At 40.9% G+C, this 22,210-nt stretch overlaps 1 protein-coding gene across 2 annotated transcripts in view; it reads right to left on the reverse strand.

Annotated features, from left to right (window-relative positions):
* Positions 1-3,985: 3,985 nt before the first annotated feature.
* The window catches only part of NDC80 (NDC80 kinetochore complex component), a 62,229-nt gene continuing 44,004 nt past the window's right edge, over positions 3,986-22,210 (reverse strand). For both annotated transcript variants that reach the window (XM_042911045.1, XM_042911044.1), the window contains 4 exons: positions 20,930-21,022; positions 19,560-19,690; positions 16,954-17,056; positions 3,986-4,404 (listed from right to left, as the gene is read on the reverse strand). In XM_042911045.1, coding sequence (XP_042766979.1) covers positions 4,267-4,404; positions 16,954-17,056; positions 19,560-19,690; positions 20,930-21,022 — 465 coding nt within the window. In that variant the 3' untranslated portion in view covers positions 3,986-4,266. The remainder of the gene's footprint in view (positions 4,405-16,953; positions 17,057-19,559; positions 19,691-20,929; positions 21,023-22,210) is intronic.

Raw genomic sequence — 22,210 nt, forward strand, 5'->3', positions numbered from 1 at the left:
TATATACACACACAATGGAGTACTACTCGGCAATCCAAAAGAATGAAATCTTGCCATTTGCAACTATGTGGATGTATCGAGAGGGTATTATGCTAAGCAGAATTAGTCAGAGAAAGACAAATATCATGTGACTTCACTCATATGAGGATTTTAAGAGACAAAACAGATGAACATAGGGAAGGGAAGCAAAAATAATATACAAACAGGGAGGGGGACAAAACATAAGAGACTATTAAATATGGAGAACAGAGGGTTGCTGGAAGGATTGTGGGAGGGTGGATGGGCTAAATGGGTAAGGGGCATTAAGGAATCTACTCCTGAATTCACTGTTGTACTATATGCTAACTAACTTGGATGTAAACTAAAAATAATAAAGATAAAAAAATAAAAAATAAAATAAATAAAGATACTTCCATAGAGGACGTAGTAACATTGAAAACAAGGTCGAATAACAAAGAGATTAAAATAATTGGGAAGAGACTGTGGGGTGCCTGAGTGGCTCAGTTGGTTAAGCAGTGACTCCTGATTTTGGCTCATGTTGTGATCTCATGGTTCATTAGTTCAAGCCCTGTGTCGGCCTCTGCGCCACAGTGCAGGGTCTGCTTTTGATTCTCTCCCTCTCTCTCTGTCCCCCTCTCCCACTCACTCTCTCTCAAAATAAATAAACAAAAAGTTTCTAAAAAATTGCAGAGATTGATTTCATCAAGCACGGGATTGAACATAAGATAAACAATAATAGATCATTGGAGTCCCTAAATGGAACTGGAGACTATGATAAATATTCTATGACAAAAAGATGGAACTAGAGGAAGTTACATGAAGGCAGGTTTTGGCCATTATAAGATAGAACCTTCTGGCAAGTAGCATTGTGAAACCATCAATGCTTTGAAGTAATTAAGGCATTTGGAAGCAGACCTATCCCTGAAAGTATTCAGACCAGGACTAGATACATCATCTACAAAAATGCTAAGGGAGAGGTGCCTGGGTGGCTCAGTAGGTTGTGTCCAACTCTTGATTTCGGTTCAGGTTATGATCTTATGGTTTGTGGGACTGGGCTCTGTGCTGACAGCATGGAGCCTGCTTGAGATTCTCTCCCTCTCTTCCTGCCCCTCCTTTGCTAGCTTACATGCACACTCTCTCAAGTAAATAAAAAAAAATGCCAGGGGCAGTATTCCCTACTGATTGAGAAGTTGAACTGTATGATATCTAAAGCCTTTTCTGACTCTAGGATTCTTAGAACTTTTAAACTGGAATAATATCTACCTCAATGGTGTAGACATGTGTTGTCCTTAGGAATTCAGAAGGAAACTGTATGTAAAGTGAGGTAAAATACGTTGAGTGAAAAGTGTCCTACAAATTTGCTGATCACTTTTGCCTCTTGAACATGTCTGAGATTGTGCTTAGGCAATCATTTTGGTTGAACTTAGTGCATCTTTCCTTTCATTTCTAAAGTCACTATTAAATAATATTACATTAATAATACTTTAGTGGTGACTTTAAAGTCATCTCAAATTTTAATGTAAATACAAACAACTTGGGGGGCTTTTATTTTTTTTAAACTTTTAAAAAATGTTTTTATTTATTTTTGAGAGACAGAGAGAGACATGAGTGAGAGAGAGGCAGAAAGAGAGGGAGACACAGAATCTGAAGCAGGCTCCAGGCTCTGAGCTGTCAGCATAGAGCCTGATATGGGGCTTGAACTCATGAACAGTGAGATCGTGATCTGAGCTGAAGTCAGTTGCTTAACTGATTGAGCCACCCAGGCGCCCCAACTTGGAGACCTCTTAAAGATTCAGGTTTGGATTCTGATTTTTGGTTCAGTAGAACCAAAAGAACCAGTAGAACTTCTAGAATAAAATAGGTGAAAAGCATAGTGATGTTGGCAAAGATTTCTTGTGTTTGGCAAAGATTCCTTAAATACTTCACAAAATGCAGAAAGTATAAAAGTAGAAATAAATTGGGCTTCATCAAAATTAACTTTTCCTCTTCAAAGGACACTATTAAGAAAATGAAAAGGCAAGCCATGGCTTGGAGAAAATATTTCCAAAACATGTAGGTCTTATACCTAGAACATATAAACAGCCTTGCAAATCAGTAATAAGAAACAACCCAGTAAAAATATGGGCAAATATTTGAAGATACACTCGTCATGAAATATATGGCTGACAAATAAGCAGATGAAAAAATGCTTAACATTAAGGAAGTGCATATTAATATCACAATGAGATAGGACCACACCCCTTTAGGTCCCTTTAGGATATCTAAAATTAAAGACTGACCATACTATATGTCGGTAAGGATGTGAGCAACTGGGAAGTCTCATACACTGTAGGTAGGAACATATGGTACCATCACTATAGAAACTATTTTACGAATTTTATAAAAGTCAAATATGCCCCTACCTTGTATGAACTAGCCATTCCACTCCTAGGTGTTTACCTGAGAAATGAAAGCATATGTCCATACAAACACTTGAATGTTCATGACTTCCTTTGTAAGAAACTGTAAAGAACCCAAATACCCAACAGATGAATGGATAAACAAACTCAATATATTCATATAATGGAACACTAGTCAGCAAAAAGAAATGAACTACTGATATCCAGTGCAACCTGGGCCTCCAAATAAACATAGATCTCAAAATATTCCGCAAGCCATGCAAACGTATATACTAAATTATTATACTACAGTAACAGAAAGGAGAGCAGTGCTTGTCTGGGGATAGGTGTGGGACAGCTGTCAGGGGCAAGAGAAAAGATTGCAAAGGGCCACAAGGAAACTTAGTGGTGATGGATATATTCATTAGTTTGTGATGATTTTCTAGGTGTATATGGATGTCAAAACTTACAAAAATTTAAATATGTATAGTTTATGTCAATACACTATAAAAGGTTCAGATTCTGATTCAGTAGGTGGGGCCAAGAGTGTTTTTAACTAAAACACCAAATCCCAGGTGATGCTAATGCTGCAATTTCCATACCACAGTTGAGTGGTAAACCTCTTGAGCTGTCTTTGTAATAAACAGATGTGTCATTTGAGTGCATGATAGATACATATGGCCGGCACCATACTGGATAGTGCAGATAAAATATTTCCATCATTGAAGAAGGTTCTGCTGCATGTTAAGAGTCAAGATTCTTGACTACATTGGTGACTATTAATCGTGTCCTATTATCTCTCAATTATGACCTGTCTTTGTTCATCCCACTCACTCAGGCTGTGTGACCTCCTTTCACAAAGTTTTGCTGGAATTCCATTCTGGGCTCTTATATTGTGTACATTTTATTTTAACATGTTCTTCATTCTGACTTGCATTAGAGTTGTAATAAAGTTTGAATAGAAAGTTCAACTGGGGGCAGATGTCAGTTCAATTTAAGGAGCTTCCTAACAATTTAGACCTCCAAAAATCTTACCTTCCAACACGACTTCCTCACCATCCAAAACATACATATTTCACAGCTCCTGTGGCTGGCTGTAGTCAGAATTGTGTAATCTGTAAGTTCCTGTGTGGCTTCTACCGCTATGAAGAGGTGTCATCAGAGGTAAATGAGAACTTCTCTAGAAATGAATTCTCATCTCTAAATAAGGGGAATGAACAAGATTATTTTATTATTTCTTCTGATTCTCACATTCCATATTCTTCTGCTTATTTCAGAGTAATGGTAGCATGAAAACAGAAAGATTCTTGGCTCTGAATAAGGAGTGAGTTGGACCATGTTTTTAGTTAAAGAGTCCTGACATTTGTATAGTTTATACCAGGGACTGGCAAACTTTGTGTAAAGGGTCAGATAGCATACATTTTTGGCTCTGCAGGCCATATGGTCTCTGTCTCCTATAATAAACACTGCCATTGTAGTATGAAAACAGTCAGATATGTCAATGAATGGGTGTGACCATGTGGTCCAGTTTGTTGACTCCTGGTTTAGATGAGAATAACTATCTTCTGACCACCTGAAGTTCAGTTGAGAAATCAGGAAAAAACACACTTTATTGATATAATTTTATTAACTCTGGGTACATAATACAACTAGTCTTTCACACCTAAAGACAACAATCCAACAAGTTATCATAATTTCAGGTTATACATACTTTAAATTAATAAACTAGGTTTATAAAAGATATAAAAATATTTCACAGGCTTGGGAAGATATGGTCATGAGACTTCATTGTAAGGAGGGGTATAGGCTATGTTAAGAGATTTTTCGAACCTACAAAGGACATTTAAAAATTTACACTTGTTAATAAAGTTCTTGCTTAATTTTATCTTCATTCATCAGAAGCCTTAAGTAGAGCAGCTTTCTTTTTATACTTGTCTCCAATCTCTCTAACATTTTCCAAGAGATCTTCAGACATGTATTCTTCGTATTCTCTATCAACTTTAGCAATCTGCTCTTCAAGATGTTTCTAGTAGAAACAATAAACAATTGTTAATATAAAAAACATTAATTTCTTTCAAAGAATTTAATTGTGAAGTGTACAAACAAGCATGTAACAACTGTTAAGGGCAGGAGTAAAAGGGATGCTCTTGAATCTCCTTTTGTGCCCTTTCCTAATCATTTCCCCAGAGCCAAACACTCTCCTGAACAGTGCTTTGCTATTCTTTATACTTTACCCTCCACCTCACACAGATATGTATGTATGTAACTCTAAACAATATACTAGTTTAGTGGTACCTGGTTTTAACCTTCATATTTACTGAATGATATTAAATATAATATTCTTTGACTTTTTTCCACCCAGCATTTTGATTCACTGATGTTAATGCAGATAGTTTCAGTTTATTTATGTACTGCTATATAGTTTCTACTCATGAATATATCAACATTTACTTATCCATTTTACTACAAACGAATTTTTATTGGTTCCCAGGTATGGTAGGCTGAATAGCAGCCTATTCAAAGATGTCCATGGCCTAATCCCCAGAGCCTGTGAATATGTTATCTTTACACAGCAAAGGAATTTTACAGATGTGATTATGTTAAGGATATTAAGAAAAGGAGACTATTCTGCATTGTCCTGGTGGGTCCAATATAATCACAAGGGTCCTGGTAAGAGGTAATCAGCAGTGTGAGAGTCAGAGAGAAAATATAAAGACAGAAGAGAGGTCAGAGGGGATAGAAGATGCTGTGCTGTTGGCTTTGGAGATGAAAAGGGCACAAGCCAAGGAATGTAGTTGGCTCTAGAAAATGGAAAAAAACCAAACAGATTCCCCTCTAGAGTCTCTAGAAAGATTGTAGCCTGGGAGGCCCATTTTATACTCCTGACTTCCAGAAATATAAGGAAATAAATCTGTGTTGCTTTAAGCCATTAAGTTGGGGTAATTTGTTATAGCAGCAACAGGAAACTAATATAGGGTGTTTTCTCATGTGAATGATGGTTTAATGCTTTTGATATGGTGTGTGTACTTGCCAATAACCGGGTTGTTTTTTTACTATTTCAATTATACTGTAACAAATTACAATATACTAGATGGCTTAAAACAACAGGAATTTATTCTCTCATAGTTTTGGAGGCTTAAAGTCCAAAATCAAGATGCTGGCAGGGCCACTCTATCTCAAGGCTCTAGGGAAGAATCCTTTGCCTCTTACCAGCTTCTAGCAGTTCTGGATAACACTTACCTTGCAGGTGTGTCACTCTAATTTCTGCCTCCATGTTCGCATGGACTATTATAAGGACATCAGTCCCTAGATTGAGGGCCTACTCTAATCTAGTACGACCTCGTCTTAACTACTACATCCACAAAGACTTTATTTTCAAATAAGGTCATGTTATGAGATTCTGGATAGACATGAATTCTGGGGGGAATACTAGCCAACGTAGTACAGTACCCCAGCACACAGCGTAAAAATTTAATTAAATACCTAGAATGGAACTGTACCATTTTATTGTCAAATTGTTTTCTAAAATTGTTAACATCAATTTAAAACCTGAGCAGTATAAATAAAAACTTGCAATTCTCCATATTCTTGCTGGCATTTAGTATTCTCAAACTTTTTTTTTTTGCCAATTTCTTAAGGGTGGGAAGTGGTGTATCTTTTCATATGTTTATTGGCCATATTAGCTTTCTGTGAAATTCCCATTCAAGTCTTTTGCCCACTTTCTGCACTTATTTTCCAGAGGTCATTATGTATCTGGATGTTAATTCTTTATTAGTTGTTTTTTTTTTCCCTTTATTTATTAAAATTTTTTTTTAATGTTTATTTTTGAGAGAGAGAGACAGAGAGAGAGAGAGAGAGAGAGAGAGAGAGAGAGAGAGAGAGAAAGCACGCACAAGCAGAGAAGGGGCATAGAGAGGGGGAGACACAGAATCTGAAGCAGGCTCCAGGCTCCAAGCTGTCAGCACAGAGCCAGATGTCAGGCTCGGATTCACAAGCTGCGAGATCATGACCTGAGCTGAAGTCAGACGTTCTACTGACTGAGCCACCCAGGTACCCCTTCCCTTTATTTATCTGACAACGAGAGCGAGAGCAAGAGCAAGACTGCATGAGCAGGGGAGGGGCAGAAAGAGAGGGAGACAGAGAGAGGATCCCAAGCAGGCTCCACACTGTCAGCGCAGAGCCCAACACAGGGCTTGAATCCACGAGCCAGAGCTGAAATCAAGAGTCAGGAGGGGCGCCTGGGTGGCTCAGTCGGTTAAGCGTCCGACTTCAGCTCAGGTCACGATCTCGCGGTATGTGAGTTCGAGCCCCGCGTCGGGCTCTGTGCTGACTGCTCAGAGCCTGGAGCCTGTTTCCGATTCTGTGTCTCCCTCTCTCTCTGCTCCTCCCCTGTTCATGCTCTGTCTCTCTCTGTCTCAAAAATAAATAAATGTTAAAAAAACATTAAAAAAAAAAAAAGTCAGGATACAACCTACTGAGCCACCCAGGTGCATCCCTTTATTAAGTTGTTTTATTATATTTTTTTTTAATTTTTTTTTTAACGTTTATTTATTTTTGAGACAGAGAGAGACAGAGCATGAATGGGGGAGGGGCAGAGAGAGAGAGGGAGACAGAACCGGAAGCAGGCTCCAGGCTCTGGGCCATCAGCCCAGAGCCCGACACGGGGCTCGAACTCATGGACGGTGAGATCGTGACCTGAGCTGAAGTCGGACGCTTAACCGACTGAGCCACCCAGGCGCCCCTATTAAGTTGTTTTAAAAAATATCATCTACTGTTTTGTGGCTTACCTTTCCACTCTTTATGTTTTGATATAGAGATCTTAATTTTAACAAAGCTGAGTTTATAAATAATTTGTGGTTTGTACTCCTTGTGTCTAATTTAAGAACTTTACAACTCCTGAGGTGTATATATAGTGCCCGTAATTCTTCTAAAAGTTAAAAATTTAGCCTCATGTTAATTTCTTAATCCATCTTGAAGGGATTTGTTTCTAGGGTTTAAGGTATGAATCCCAACTCCGTTAATTGAAAAATTCATTTCACCCCACTGGTTTGCAATAGTACCTCTCTCATAAATCAGTTTGTCTTTGCTCATCATCTATTTCTGTACTCTGAATCAGAGAGACTGGTTTATATGCATCAATACTACAATGGATTAGTTATTATAGCTTAACAACAATTTTTGAACATCTAAACAGACAAAAAAGATTTTGTGCCCCTTAAGAAGGAAGGAGTCTACAACAGGAGTCAGAAACCTCTTCCTGAAAAGGGCCAAATAATTTGGCTTGTGGACTGTATGTAGTTTGCTGTCTCCTAGTCTAGAATACCAAGCCACATGAGGACCTACATGAGGCTCAAATCAGCAACTGCTCAAAGAAACGCTTTGCCCCAGGGGAAAAATATCCCATCTAAAGATACCGTTAGATACAAACTCCTGTTTTCTTCAAACTTCACCAATTGTAAAATTTCCCCATATTAGGTTTTAAAGATGATTGGTAGACTTATGTGCTCCTTCCATACTTGCCAATTATGTGCCAACCATTATATGTTGTGAATGAATTTTTCTTTTAGGCATCTATTATACATTATCCTTTGGAGAATGAGAAAGTAATTACTCAAATAGTTTTCTGGTCTCTGGTTCAAAGTTAACAAATTAACTGGTTGAAAAAGAATCCATGGAAGGTTATAGAGCCATTAAGTGGCTGAATTAGGAAGAAGTAGGTAGAATCCAGGTTTTGTGATGTAGGATCCAGCATGTTTTTCCTAGTTCTTAGGAAAGTGAAGAGCACTGGCAAACAAGGAAATGCAGATCAATGTCTTTTAGCAGAAAGAGGGGAGGTAGGATATTGAGAAGGAAAGCCGGCAAGAGAGGATAAAAAAGGGGCCAGCCAGATGTTGAGGCAGACACTCCTCTTGCATGCTTTTGGCTTCTGTAATCTTGCTTGCCTCTTGCATCAGCCAACTGTCTGCATAACACAATTGGTAGTGACCCCCCATGCAGCCAATAAAATGTTTCCAAGCACCCAGAAGCTAGTCAGGCATAAAAGAAGGCCAGCACCAGGGCTCAGGTGTTAGCCTTTGGAGAGGACTCTGCTGGGCTCGCACTGGTACAAAATAATCTGTCTTTTCTGATTCCCTGAGTGCATGTTGCTTCCCTCTAACTGGGTGCCAAGTATTTGCTGTAACATTTTTGGTGCGTTGGCCAGGAAGTCGACAGCCACGCTGGCCTGTTGAGCCACCACTGTTGGAGGCCAGCGGAGAGGCCACTTATCACCAGCCCATGTGACGGAAAGGAAGGCATATCCACGGGTGATTTCAGTGGACCCCGACCCTTGCTGGGCCTGACAACAGCCGGCCACCACTGCGCTTGAACGGACTCCAGGGGAATAGAAAAGGCCTGTTTCAGGATGTCAGATCAGTAAGTGTCCTGGGGACATCAGAGCGAGTTCAGGCTCACTCTAGAGGTGAAAGGGGAGCTTGATCACTTCCCGGGCGACAGAGGTACCACACAGAACAGGTAAGTCTTGGGTGGAAGTCTGTAATCTGTCTGAATGTGTGTGTTGAATGCCTGTGCTCCACGGTTTTGGCTACAGAGCTTGAGTGGGTCCTACCCTGAAATTCCGATGACCTCATATGGCTCAAGGCAGGATCCAAGTCAGGGGTTTATACTGACCTGCCAATACTAAGAGATGTCTAATCCCCATGAGGGGAGTGGCCAGGCAGATAAAACAACCTCTTCTCTAGTGTTTGTCTTGTGACACCGTACATTGGGAGGGACCCATCTAGGATACTAGGACTGGGGGAAATTCCTCAAAACCAACTGTTTTGGAGTATATGATTAAGAATTTTAAAAAGGGATTTTCAGGTGACTATGGGGTCAAATTGGCCCCCGGGAAATTACACACCCTCTGTGAATTAGAATGGCCTACGTTCGGTATATGCTGGCCCCTTGAGGGCACCCTAGATGTCCCCACAGTCCGAGCTGTTTATAAAGTAGTTACTGGAGACCCGGGCCGCCAGAACCCATTCCCATACATCGATCAATGGCTGGAAATAGCCCAAGTCAAGCTTCCTTGAGTCCGGTTCTGCGTTAATAGTAAGGGACAATGAAGGGTCTTAGTGCCACGGGCCGAGAAGAAGACCTCACAGCAGAAAAAATTGCCCCCCATCCTCCAGGAAAATTCAGAAGTTCTTCCATTTCCACCACCATATGCCCCCAGCACCCCATCAATTGAGGGAGGGAAACCTCGCCTGCCTGACAGTCTACTCCCGTCAGTCTTGTCTCTGCCAGCAGCCAGTCCACCCCAACCAGACACCTGAACCGGTAGGAAGATGCCTTAGGTCAACAGCTCAAGGTCCAAGGTCCCTAATGGTAATTCAGATGCCACTGTGGGAGACTAGGGGAGACTAGGATGCCACTTACGGGATCCTATAAGAGGGGGGATCAATTTTCTACTACCAACCATTCTTCACTACTGACCTCCTCAACTGGAAACAGCACATACTGCCCTACTCTGAGAAGCCGCAGGTGATGATAGATCTCCTAGAATTCATATTTCAGTCTCACTTCCCTGCTTGGGTTGACTGTAAGCAGCTTCTGCTCACCCTTTTCAACACAGAAGAGCACCAATGAATAGTCACCGAAGCCAGAAAAAGGCTCCAGACTCAGGCACCAGATGGACAACTAGACTTTGAGGCTCGGGCATGGGAGGCTATGCCCGAAGAGAACCCTGCTGGGACCCCAACACAGAAGTGGGAAGGGCCAGATTAGAAAGATACTGACTCGCTTCCCTCCAAGGGGTAAAAGCAGGGGCCAAAAGCCCACCAACATGGCAAAGGTATCTGAGGTCCTAAAAAGCAGAAGAGAGTACAGCTGACTTCTATGAAAGATTACGTGAAGCCTTCAGATTTTACACTCCATTCGACTCAGAAGCCCCCCAAAACCAGCACATGGTCAATATTACCTTCATGGGATAGGCCCAAAGTGACGTTAGACAGAAGTTCCAAAAATTGGAAGGATTCTCTAGAAAGAATCCCACTGAACTATTGAAAATTGCCAACAAGGTTTTTGTAAATTGGGATTGAGTTGCTAGAAAGGAGGCAGACCAAAGAGTGAAACAAAAGGCAGCTCTGCTGGTCACAGCCTTGGGGCGACCATCCCCCCTAGAAGGGGCCCCACGGAAACCACAAGGGATTCAAGAACAAAAATGAAGGGCGCCACGGGAACAGGATCAATGTGCCTACTGCAAGGAATCTGGACACTGGAAAAATGAATGCCCCAAATGCCAAAAGGGAAAAAAAACCCAAAAACTTCTGCTCCAGCCTGCCACTACTAACCAGAACCACCCAAGGCTGACCTGATTGGACTGGCAGGAGTGGACTCTGATTAGGAAGAAATGGCTTTATCCAACTGGACCCCCATGGGCCCATGGTCAAAATGAAGCCCAAGGCCAGACAATAGACTTCATGGTCGACGCTAGGGCTGAACACTCTGTGTGACACAGAAGGTGGCACCTCTCTCTGGTCGAGAAGTCACCATCATAGGAGTCACTGAGATGCAAACCCGAAGGACATTTTGTGGTCCCCAACAATGCCAGCTGGGTGGTCACCAAGCAGTTCATGAATTCCTGTATCTACCTGACTGCCTGGTCTCACTGTTATGTAGAGACCTCCTTGACAAGTTGGGTGCAGGAATATCCTTCACTTTGGATAGAGAGATACAATTGTGCCTAAATGAAAAGACCCAGCCCATGATTTTGTCCCTGATGATTCCACGAGAAGAGGAACGGAGATTATACACTTCCCCTCCTAGTGAGCCAACTGTGGCCCCCAAGCTAGAAGCTGAATTCCCTTCAGTTTGGGCAGAAGGAAACCACCATGGTCTGGCAAAAAAAACACCCCCTAATATTAACTGACCTAAAGCCAGAGACTCAACCAGTCAAAATACACCAATATATGGTCCCACGGGTGGCACACCTGGGGATCAAGACACACTTGGACAGTGTACTCAAATGGGGACTTCTAAAATGATGTCAGTCCCCATGGAATACTCCCCTGCTGCCTGTGAAAAAGCCTGGGACAAATGATTACCGCCCTGTACAGGACCTAAGAGCAATTAATGAAGCAGTCATCACACGCATTCAGGGTTGCCTAACCCATACACTCCACTAGGACTCATACCCTCTGAGGCAGGATGGCTCACATGTCTGGATTTAAAGGACATCTTCTTCTGTCTCTAGCTAAGGCCTAATTGTCAACTCCTATTTGCCTTTGAATGGGAAAACCCTACCACAGGGGCACAGGAACAATTCATTTGGACTAGGCTGCCATAAGGATTCAAAAATTCACCAAACTTGTGGGGCGCTGCCATCTGACTTAGCCAGGTTTCCGGGATGGGACTCCTCCAATAAATAAATGGACAATTTCCTGCTAGCCAGTTGCATGCAAACCAAAAGCTGGGAGGAACCAGGGCCCTACTCAGGCTACTATCAGAGGCGGGATACTGGGTATCAAAGAAAAAGGCACGAATCTGTCAACAGGAAGTTAAGTATTTGGGCTTCAAAATTACCCAAGGTAAATGGATGGTGGGAGCCAAAAGGAAACAGGCAGTCTGTGCCATTCTAGTTCCCACTACCCGTGGGCAGATCTGAGAGTTCCTGGGAGCAGCAGGATTCTGTTGAATATAGATCTCAGGGTTCTCGGAGTTGGCTAGACCTCTATATGAAGCACTAAAGGGGGGAAGAAAGGGCACCCCTTTTTTGGGACCCTAATCAAGAAGAGGTATTCAAGACCATAAAAACAAAACTTACAGAGGCACCAGCCTTGGGACTCCCAGATGTACCATGAGACTTCAACCTGTTCGTACATGAAAGCAATGGGGTAGCCCTGGGGGTTCTCACCCAGGAATTTTGTTGGACCTTGGCAAAGACCAGTGGCATACCTTTCAGAGCAGACTGACTCAGTTGCAGTAGGATGGCCACCCTGTTTGAGGGCCCTGGTAGCCACCACACTTTTAATCAAGGCAGCAGATAAACTCATGTTGGGACAAAACCTAAACATTAAGGTTCCCCATTCTGTTATTACCATGATGAATGCCAGAGGGCAACACTTGCTAACTCATGCTGGGATGACACAATATCAGGGACTACTATAGGAAGACCCATGAATAAGACTGGAAGCCGTAAAAACTCTAAACCCTGTCACTTTCTTGCTGGCAGCGGTGGGGCCCCCAGAGCATGATTGTTTAGAGGTACTTGATGAAGTATATTCTAGCTGACCCGAACTATCAGACAGGCCCTTACAAAATCCTGACCTCATCCTGTACACTGATGGCAGCAGCTTCATGAATGAAGGCAAAAGACATGCCGGTTATGCAGTAATCTCTGATTTTGAGGTCATAGAAGCAAAGGCCCTTCCACAAGGGTGGTCAGCCCAAAGAGCAGCTGTGGGCCCCAATGAGAACACTAGAACTCAGTAAAGACAAATGGGTCAACATACACACTGACTTGTGCTATGCCTTTGCCACTTTACATATACATGGGGCTCTCTACAAGGAGAGGACTTTTGACTGCAGGAGGAAAAGAAATAAAAAATCGGGAAGAAATCCTGAAAATATTAAGTGCAGTCTGGGAACTAAGGGAAGTAGCAGTCATTCACTGCAAGGGACACGAAAGAGAAAAAGACTCAGTGGCAGAAGGAAATGATGGGCAGACGTTGCAGCTAAACAAGCAGCAGGAGAACAAACAACACCTTCGAAAATCATGCTGGTCCTGGAACTGCCAACTTCTCCAAGGTACACAATCCAAGAAACAAAATGGCACAACAGGAAAAGGGAAGCCAGACAAAAGAAAGATGGTGGGTACTTCTAGACCAAAGAGTATATATATGGGAACAGCTAGCCCACCAGGTGGCTCTCCCAAAAGCATGAGCTCACCCGCCTAGGAAAAATCGCCCTTGAAATCTTACTGAGCTGTTACTATGTAATTGCTCGACTCCCATCCCTCTGTACCTCGATCTCTCAACACTGCCCCTCTGTGCTCCAAATAACGCTAAATAAGGCCCTAATGGGCTCATGGGAATCTAATGCTGTGGTCAAGCATCCTTTGAAGATTTGGAGGTGGACTTTACCAAAATAAGACCCAGTGGAGGATACAAATTTCTTCTGGTATTCATCTGCACATTTTCAGGTTGGGTTGAGGCCTACCCCACACGCACCGAAAAAGCAAGAGAAGCCACTAACGCTCTGCTAAGGGGTATCATTCCCAGACATGGAATGCCGTTAACCATAGGCTCAGACAACGGCCCAACCTTTGTGCCCAAGGTGCTGCAACAAGTCCAAAACCCTAGGTATCCAATGGAACTTACATGCAGCCTACCGGCCCCAGAGTTCAGGGAAAGTGGAATGTGTGAACCAGACCCTTAATTAGCCATGGCCAAACTATGTCAGGAAACTAACTTGCCCTGGCCAGATATACTACCCCTAGTTCTCTGAATATGCTGTACACCACAGACAAAAATAGGATTCTCCCCTTTTGAGATCCTATACAGAAGACCCCTCCTACTAGTCAAATTCAGGGGACACTTGACAGAGCTAGGGAATTTGGAAATACAAAAACAACTAAAAGGATTAGGGAAAACTATATTTGAGATACATAGATGGGTGACAGACAAGATACCCATTTCCTTAGGAATAACTGTACACCCTCAAAAACCTGGGGATCAGGTTTGGATAAAAGATCGGCAGGGAACCAATGAAACCTACCTGGAAGGGACCCTATTTAGTTGTGCTAACCATGCCCATAGCCCTCAAGGTTGCAGGACTAACTGCCTGGATCCACTGTTCACGAGTAGAGGCAGCCCATCTGTCACCTGATAACCACTTGGAATGGAAAGTAACTGCTAATCAGAAAAGTCCTCTACAGATCACCCTTAAGAAGATGGCAGACGATAAGCAGCCTGCGGCCAACACCTGAGAACACTCTATAACCAGAAGCTTAAGGAAATCATGAAGTGACCTAAATGAATTACAGCAACTCGTTCTCTCAAATTTCATTGTCATCCCTATTTCTCTTTCCATACTTGTTGTTATACTCTTTGCTGTAGGGGCCGACACAAGTTATTCCTGCAGGTTGGCAGCTCAGTCACAAACCCTTGTTTAGCCTCCCTCTACTTATTAGTGCCAGGATGCCTTATTCTCCTTAGCTGTATATGATCTGAATTGTGATTGATGTCTTTCTCTGCATGTTTGTTCTCTGCCTTTATAACTGTCTCCTACCTCAGGATGGAATCATTCTCTCCAATGCTGAATCAGCCTTGTCTCCTATCCCTGTTGCACATATACCTGTTCCTAACATGCTCAAAAGGAATCTTCTCCACTTACCAACCGTGTACTTGTTCCACTTACCACTGCCACTCTTGGAACCTTCCTCCCTGACTGGAGGGATGTGTCAAAGGATCTTCTGCTGTCTTTTGCCTCCATGAGGGAAAGCCCTACATTACAGGCCCAGTTGCCCTATTACTCCACTATCTCTTCCTCTGCTCATATTCCCTTCCTTATTCCCATTCCTTCTCTTGCTCCTCTGGCCATAAAAGATGAGATAATACCATGCCTCTGTGCCATTGTTTATCCCCACCTGCCAGACAGATGTTATAATACCAGGAGGATCACTACCTTAACAGGAATGGGAGAACTTACTGGATGGGAAAAATAAAAATAAGACGCTATTGGGGGCTGCCTGATCCAATCTGCTCTGATGTTCTCCATGCCTGTTGGGTCACCGCTAACCCAACCTATTGGCCTTTGCCTAGACTTGAATTGGGCAGACCACCTGATTTAGATCCCTGTCTGCACCAGATGTTGAGTACAACTCATCGCCTCCTCAATGATACCAATCCCAGTCTGGCCAGAGCCTGATGGCTCTGTTTTCCACAGGCCCCCCGCCCCTTTAAGCAGCTACTCCAATCACACAGGCAACTGTAAATGTTACCCTATTAACTCCTCAACCACTTATTATCATAAATTATCCAAGGACCTAATGGATGACGTAGAATGAGTGGCCAAATGTCTCGTGGTTTTACAGGATCAAGTAGACTCCTTAGCAGCGGTAGTCTTATAAGACAGGAGAGGGCTAGACCTGTTAACTCCTGAAAAAGGAGGACAGTGTCTCTTCCTAAATGAGTAATGCTGCTTCTATGTTAACCAATCAGGGATAGTGAGAGATATGGCCCAACAACTAAGGGAGTGGATCATCACAGGGAGGCAAGAATTAGCAGACTCATGGAACTCTTGGAGCAACATATGGAACTGGGCATCCTGGATCCTCCCTTTAGCTGGTCTTCTCCTAATGCTTTTCATAGCCCTCCTGTTTGGTCCTTATATTCTGAACATGCTAACCAGGTTTGTTTCCTCTGGCCTAGAAGCTATAAACTCCAGATGATGCTCCAGTTGGACCATTATAGCTGTCATTACTCCCCATTGGATGAAGAACCCTACCTATCACACCCCTCCCTTTGACGCCCCTGTTCAGCAGGAAGAAGCCAGAATGGTTTTTGCCCCTCCTCCTGTGACAGCAAGGGGTTCCCTGGTCCCCACAAACTGATTTTCTCTAAGGCTACAGAAGCCTGAGAATCAAGAGGGGGTAATGAGAAGGAATGAGGGCAAGAGCAGATAAAAAAGGGGCCAGCCAGATGTCTGAGGCTGGATACTCCCCTTGCATGCTTTTGGCTTCTGTAATCTTGCTTGCCTCAGTTGCATCAGCCAGCTGCCCGTGTAGTACAACCGATAGCACCCCACCCCACGGTGCAGCCAATAGAATGTTTCCAAGTGCCTAGAAGCTAGCCAGGCATGAAAGAAGGCCAGCACCAGGGCTCAGGGCTCAGCCTTTGCAGGTGACTCCGCAGGGCTAGCACTGGTGCAAAATAAACAGTCTTTTCTGCTTTTCCAAGTGTGTGTCACTTGTCTCTTTCTGGGTGTCACGTATTTGCTGTAACAATACCATATGTTCTGTTTTCAATAAATGGAAGACTGTCAATGTGATATAATGAGTTTTTTTCCTCTTAATCCATTCACAATTGGAAATATATTGCCATCTAAAAAACTACCCAGGAATTTTAAAGTTTAGCATTTGCCTTGGCTTTTGGACTCCGTACAGCAGATTGGAGGAATAGTGTTATTGTTGAACTTTCAAGCTATGCTTCATGTTTCCTAAGTACTCTATTCAATATTTTATAAGTACTCTACATGAAATTAACAGAGAGGAAAAATATTTGTCATAACACATGTTCTTTCATTTTAGTGGATTCTAAAGTGTGTTGGTATGTTTTCTGTATGCAGAATGTGGCTTGGCACATCATGATATAATAAATATCATTATATGCTGTTTATGTGAAAAAAACAGATTACTTTATGAAATGCACAGATGTCCCCTTACCATACCACTAAACAAGATTCTTCTGATAAATTTTCACTAGAACATATTTTCCATAGAAATGCAATTTATCATTTGTATCTGTAGAAGCAAAACGGAAATATCATTTTAAAAAGCTTTCTTAGCATGTAGGAGAGACCTTCATACACTTACCTCTACAGACCCTACATGTGTAGCAACCATCTCTAAAAGACGCTGCAAGTTATTTCCCACTTTTCGTCTTTCTTCAGTTGTGGTCTGCACAACTAGTTGGTATCTGTAGAATAAACAGTCTTGTTTGTGTTGCTTAGGAAAAAACTTAATGTATCAGTCCTAGTTAGCTCACTTCTTTTCATATTCAATAAGACCACGTTGTGATTGTATATGTGCTGTTTGCTTCTCAACCATTGAAACCAAAAAACATTTTCAAAGATCCTTTGCAAGCAACAAAACAATACAGCACCAAAACCTCATGCTTTAACATATAAAACCTGGGAGCTGGGGCGCCTGGGTGGCGCAGTCGGTTAAGCGTCCGACTTCAGCCAGGTCACGATCTCGCGGCCCGTGAGTTCGAGCCCCGCGTCAGGCTCTGGGCTGATGGCTTGGAGCCTGGAGCCTGTTTCCGATTCTGTGTCTCCCTCTCTCTCTGCCCCTCCCCTGTTCATGCTCTGTCTCTCTCTGTCCCAAAAATAAATAAAAAACGTTGAAAAAAAAAAAAAAAAAAACAAAAAACCTGGGAGCAAATGGTCTTAATTGAATCTCCAAAAAGACTGTAAACTTAAGTGCTTTCAGGGGCAAGGCATTAAATACATTTGAATGGGGGAGTGGGAGTCTTACCTTTAGGCATGCAAATTCAAATTAAAAACAAAAACTGCAAGCCAAAAAACCCTTCAGCTGAGTTTTTTATCCCTAAACTACAAATAAGCAAATGAAGAGGTATGATTTTCTGAAGGGTTGTACTTCTAACCTAAAAGCGAAATTATTTTAGTTGAGGGCCCCTTTATTGAAACTTTAGAAAAAAGAGCATATGGATTACCTATTCGGTATGTTGATTTTACATAGGTTGCACGAGAGAATTATATACAGAAAGGCAGAATATTCTTTCAAAAAGGGATGTCGCTATTTTAGTTACTGTTAATAAAAAATGTGGCTAAAACTTTTCCTATGTAAGGTTTAAAATAAGGGAAACGAAGAGAGAAAACTTGACAGTGTGTAATTTGATAATGAAGAACTTCTAAGAAATGTAACATAATATATACAGTTATGCTGCTTGTTTGGAAATATGTATTTGTTCCAACTGGACTGATATATTATGTAGCAATTTGAGCATAATGCAAAATTTGTATTTGCTTATGCCATTTCCTTCCTTCCTTTTTTTTTTTTTTTAAGTTTATTTATTTATTTTTATACTCTCTACACCCAACGTGGGGCTCAAATGCACAGTCCTGAGATTAAGAGTTGCATGCTCTTCCAACGGAGGCAGCCAGGCATTCCTATATGCCTTTACCTTCTTGAGAAACACTAAGTGAACATAGAAAGCTGTACTCAGCTGAATCCAGATGCAAAGGAATACACAAAACACATTAGCCCACAAATGTGTGTGTGTACCAGCTCTGTCAGTTCATTGCATTGTGTGATGAGCCACATGCATCCACATCTGGTGTTAAATATTTCCATCTGAGGGGCACCTGGGTAGATCAGTTGGTTAAGTGTCCGACTTTAGCTCAGGTCATGGTTTGTGAGTTCAAGCCCCACACTGGGTCTGTCAGTGCAGAGCCTGCTTCAGATCCTCTGTCCGCCTCTCTATCCATCCCCAGCTTGTACTCACTCTCTCTCAAAAATAAATAAAAACATTAAAAAAAAACTTTCCATCTGATTTTAGGTAATCCTCCTTCCACCCCATCTCAATAATTTACGAGCTGCAACCTTTTGAATGCTCATTTCCATAGGCAAACTTCAAGTCTTTTTAAGATAAAGTGCCATATTTATCATAGCATTTATGTATTTCTTAACCATTTACAATGTGTACAATTGTGCTAACATTTTTGTTAGGTTCCTATCTTTTGTTTGTGTGTCACTGACAGAGATTTTGAGTGTTGTGCCCTAATCCCAATTTTCCTATAAATCCTGATTTTTTATTGCATGATTTTGTGGTGCCTATTATGAGGACACAAGTTGTGTTATAGAACGATTGTATGATTTATAGTATATAGTTTACTATATAATACATGTGATCTCTAGAAAGTATACATATCTTAAAAATACTAACAAATAGCCAAAGTATTTAAATTGATTTAAAATTTTATGTTGTTTTCAGGGTTTAAAAGTTATTTATTAATTAGATCTAAAAATAAATGATTCCTGGGGCACCTGGGTGGCTCAGTCTTGTTATGCATCTGACTCCTGGTTTCGGCTCAGGTCATGATCTCACTATTCATGGGATGGAGTCCTGCATCAGGCTCTGTGCTGACAGCATGCAGCCTGCTTGGGATTCTCTCCCCCTCTCTCTTCGCCCCTCCCTTGCTTGCACGCATGTGTTCTCTCAAAATAAATAAATAAAAACATTTAAAAAGGAATGATTTTTTATAATAGTTGCAGAATATATTTGTTTAGGGACAGTATCTCAAGTTATAAGCTGCTTTCATGTAAGTACTGTTCATTACTCCTTCTCCCCCAAATAGCTCTATAATATAAATCAAAGCAAATAAATGAAGATCTAGTAAAAAGTTAAATAATTAACCTGAAAATACACATTATAAATCTTGGTGACATAAACTTACTCTCGCTGAATAGCATCTAATTCATTCATAGCTTCACTGAGGCCCTCGTTAACAGCACTCTCCAGCAGGTGCTTGTGCTTCTCCAAGGACTCCAGCTCATTGGCACATTTTTTGTCCTCTTCTTCAGCTTCCTATCAAGATAAAGCCACCCTTGTGGTTTCTGATACTCAAGTTCTATATACTCCATATACTATGTATACTCCACGTACCATATATATGTGAAGCATTGAAAAAAATCAGGTTGCATCACCATTTGTATTCTCAGAATGTGTACTATTTTACATGTAAGAGACTTTAAAATGCTCCGTTGGGAATTTTATAGTGTCAACCTAAATGCAATCTAAATGTGACCTTCTCAACAGGACTGTATAGAATTCACTCAGCAGTATTTTCAAGTATGTACTACAGGAAATCTTATGATACTGATTTGAATTTTTCCTATGATCATCAAAAAGGCCTTTTATATAGGCAAAAATGTGGGTCACTTTCATACTACTTTTATTTCACAAGTGTATTAATTATGCACAGGCAAAGGAGCTCAGGGTCATCAATTCTTAGGTTTCTCAAAATGAAATATGAGAGCCTTTCACTGAAGTGCTTTAAGAGAATAAACTGAGGTACTGTCATGGAGAACATATGAAAAAATACAAATGATTACCAGTTGCCTCATATTTCACATGTAGATCACATTACCGTGGCATATTTTCTAAAAATTTTACCCTGCCTAACAAAATGTATAGTCCCTAAACATAATACAGTACAAGGCCAAGAGATAAGTTTTCAATTCCTGCTACTTTTTTGGTGTAACCAAGTAAATAATATTGGTATGACTAAAATTTTCACCTAAATTGGATAGGTGGTAATGAACAGTCATATGAGTGCTTCCCTAAGTAAAATGCTGGCCAGAAAGGGGATGAATTAGAGGCGGTGGGAAATGAACCCACATTCTAGATTTCATACAAATGGTCTTTGAAATTTGGCCAAGATAGTCAGTTTGCAATGACTCTTTACAGGCTATCCCACATACACAGGCCTTACTGGAGGTTTATGCTTTAGGAGTACTTAACACTAAATCTCTATAAAAGGTAGAAGAGATTATTTTTAAAACATGTTTTGGTCTTATAAGCATGCAGAATCTTATAAGCAAGTCTAAAATATTAATTAGACAGTAAACATGTTCTAGGATATAACAGCCCAATTCCAGAAAAAAATCCTTTAAAAGAACAAAATAACTCTTTAAAATAAACTTTGGAAGATGAGACTAAAACACAAGTTATAGGATATGGCTTAGAGATTCAGTTAGATGTCAGAACACGTGAATATTATGACATAGTTTGGCTCACCTATATAGACTATGACAAAGTTCTTACCTTAACTTTTTGTTGGTAAAGATCATCCAGCTTTTGAACTTCTTCTTTCAGAGTTCTTACACCTCTCCTGCTTTCTGTTATCATTGTATTTAACTTGGGGAAAAAAAGTTTGGTTGAGAAATCACATCCATACATCAAAAACATCTTAATAAGTTATAGAACTTTCATATTATCAAGTCTACTAACTGAACCATGTTATTCTCACCTATCATTTATACCCCAAATTTATTATTCCCCAAAGAGGAATTTCAAACAACAAAAAAACTTATGTTTTTTAACATATAATACTTAAATGCAGAGTGGCATTGGTTAGGAATAAAAAATGTGGCTTAATTCTCAGTAAAATAATGATACCAATAACTTCTTCCACTAGTAGCTGTGGGAGTGTCTTTAAGCTCTATACTGTAACAATATTATACATATTACATATACTCTTAACATTTTAATATTAATTTATTAGTACATATAAGTTGTTTTTGCCCTCTAGTTTTGAAGTCTAGCTTTACTTAGACTTGATCTATTTTGTTAGCTATCTAGTTTCCCATTTGTTTACTTTCTAGGAGAAAAGAGAAGTATGAATAGTGATTTCATTGGATGTTTGCTAACTGGTTATTAGTCAGTGCTTCCTTCGAAAAAGTAATAAAGTAACCACATTTAGTCTTATTCAACTTTGAGCTTTAAGATCTGTTGAAACCAAAACTAAAGAAAAAAAAGTGTTTCCAAAGTTCAATTCCTGTCAACAAGTGCTAATACCAGGTGATACCAGTAATTAATACGGAACGTTTTCCAGCTAGACCAAGAAGGTATTTCTTGCAGGAAACAGAATATATCAAAATGTATAAATAAGCTGGATATATTTTTTTAAAGTTTATTTATTTTTGAGAGAGAGTGAGAGAGTGAGCGAGCACAAGCTGGGGAGGGGCAGAGAGGAGAGACAGAATCCAAAGCAGGCTCCAAGCCATCAGTGCAGAGCCTGACGTGAGGCTCGAACTCACGAACTATGAGATCATGACCTGAGTCAAAACCAAGAGTCGGACCCTCAACTGACTGCGCCACCCAGGAGCCCTGCTGGATCCTTCCTTAAAAGAACGATTCAACACATATATGAAGTTATAAAAAAATTATGTTTATATATATATTTGGGAAAAATTTAATGAAGCAATTGTTATTTGGTAACAGATAGGATGGTAAAATGACTACATATTTATTAAAAAAAACTTGCATATACTTCACATTCAATTATCAAAGTCCGCTGGTAAGGAATATTCTTTTCCTATTTTA

The sequence above is a fragment of the Panthera leo genome, chromosome D3 (assembly GCF_018350215.1).
Source record: "Panthera leo isolate Ple1 chromosome D3, P.leo_Ple1_pat1.1, whole genome shotgun sequence".
NCBI classification, from domain to species: domain Eukaryota; kingdom Metazoa; phylum Chordata; class Mammalia; order Carnivora; family Felidae; genus Panthera; species Panthera leo.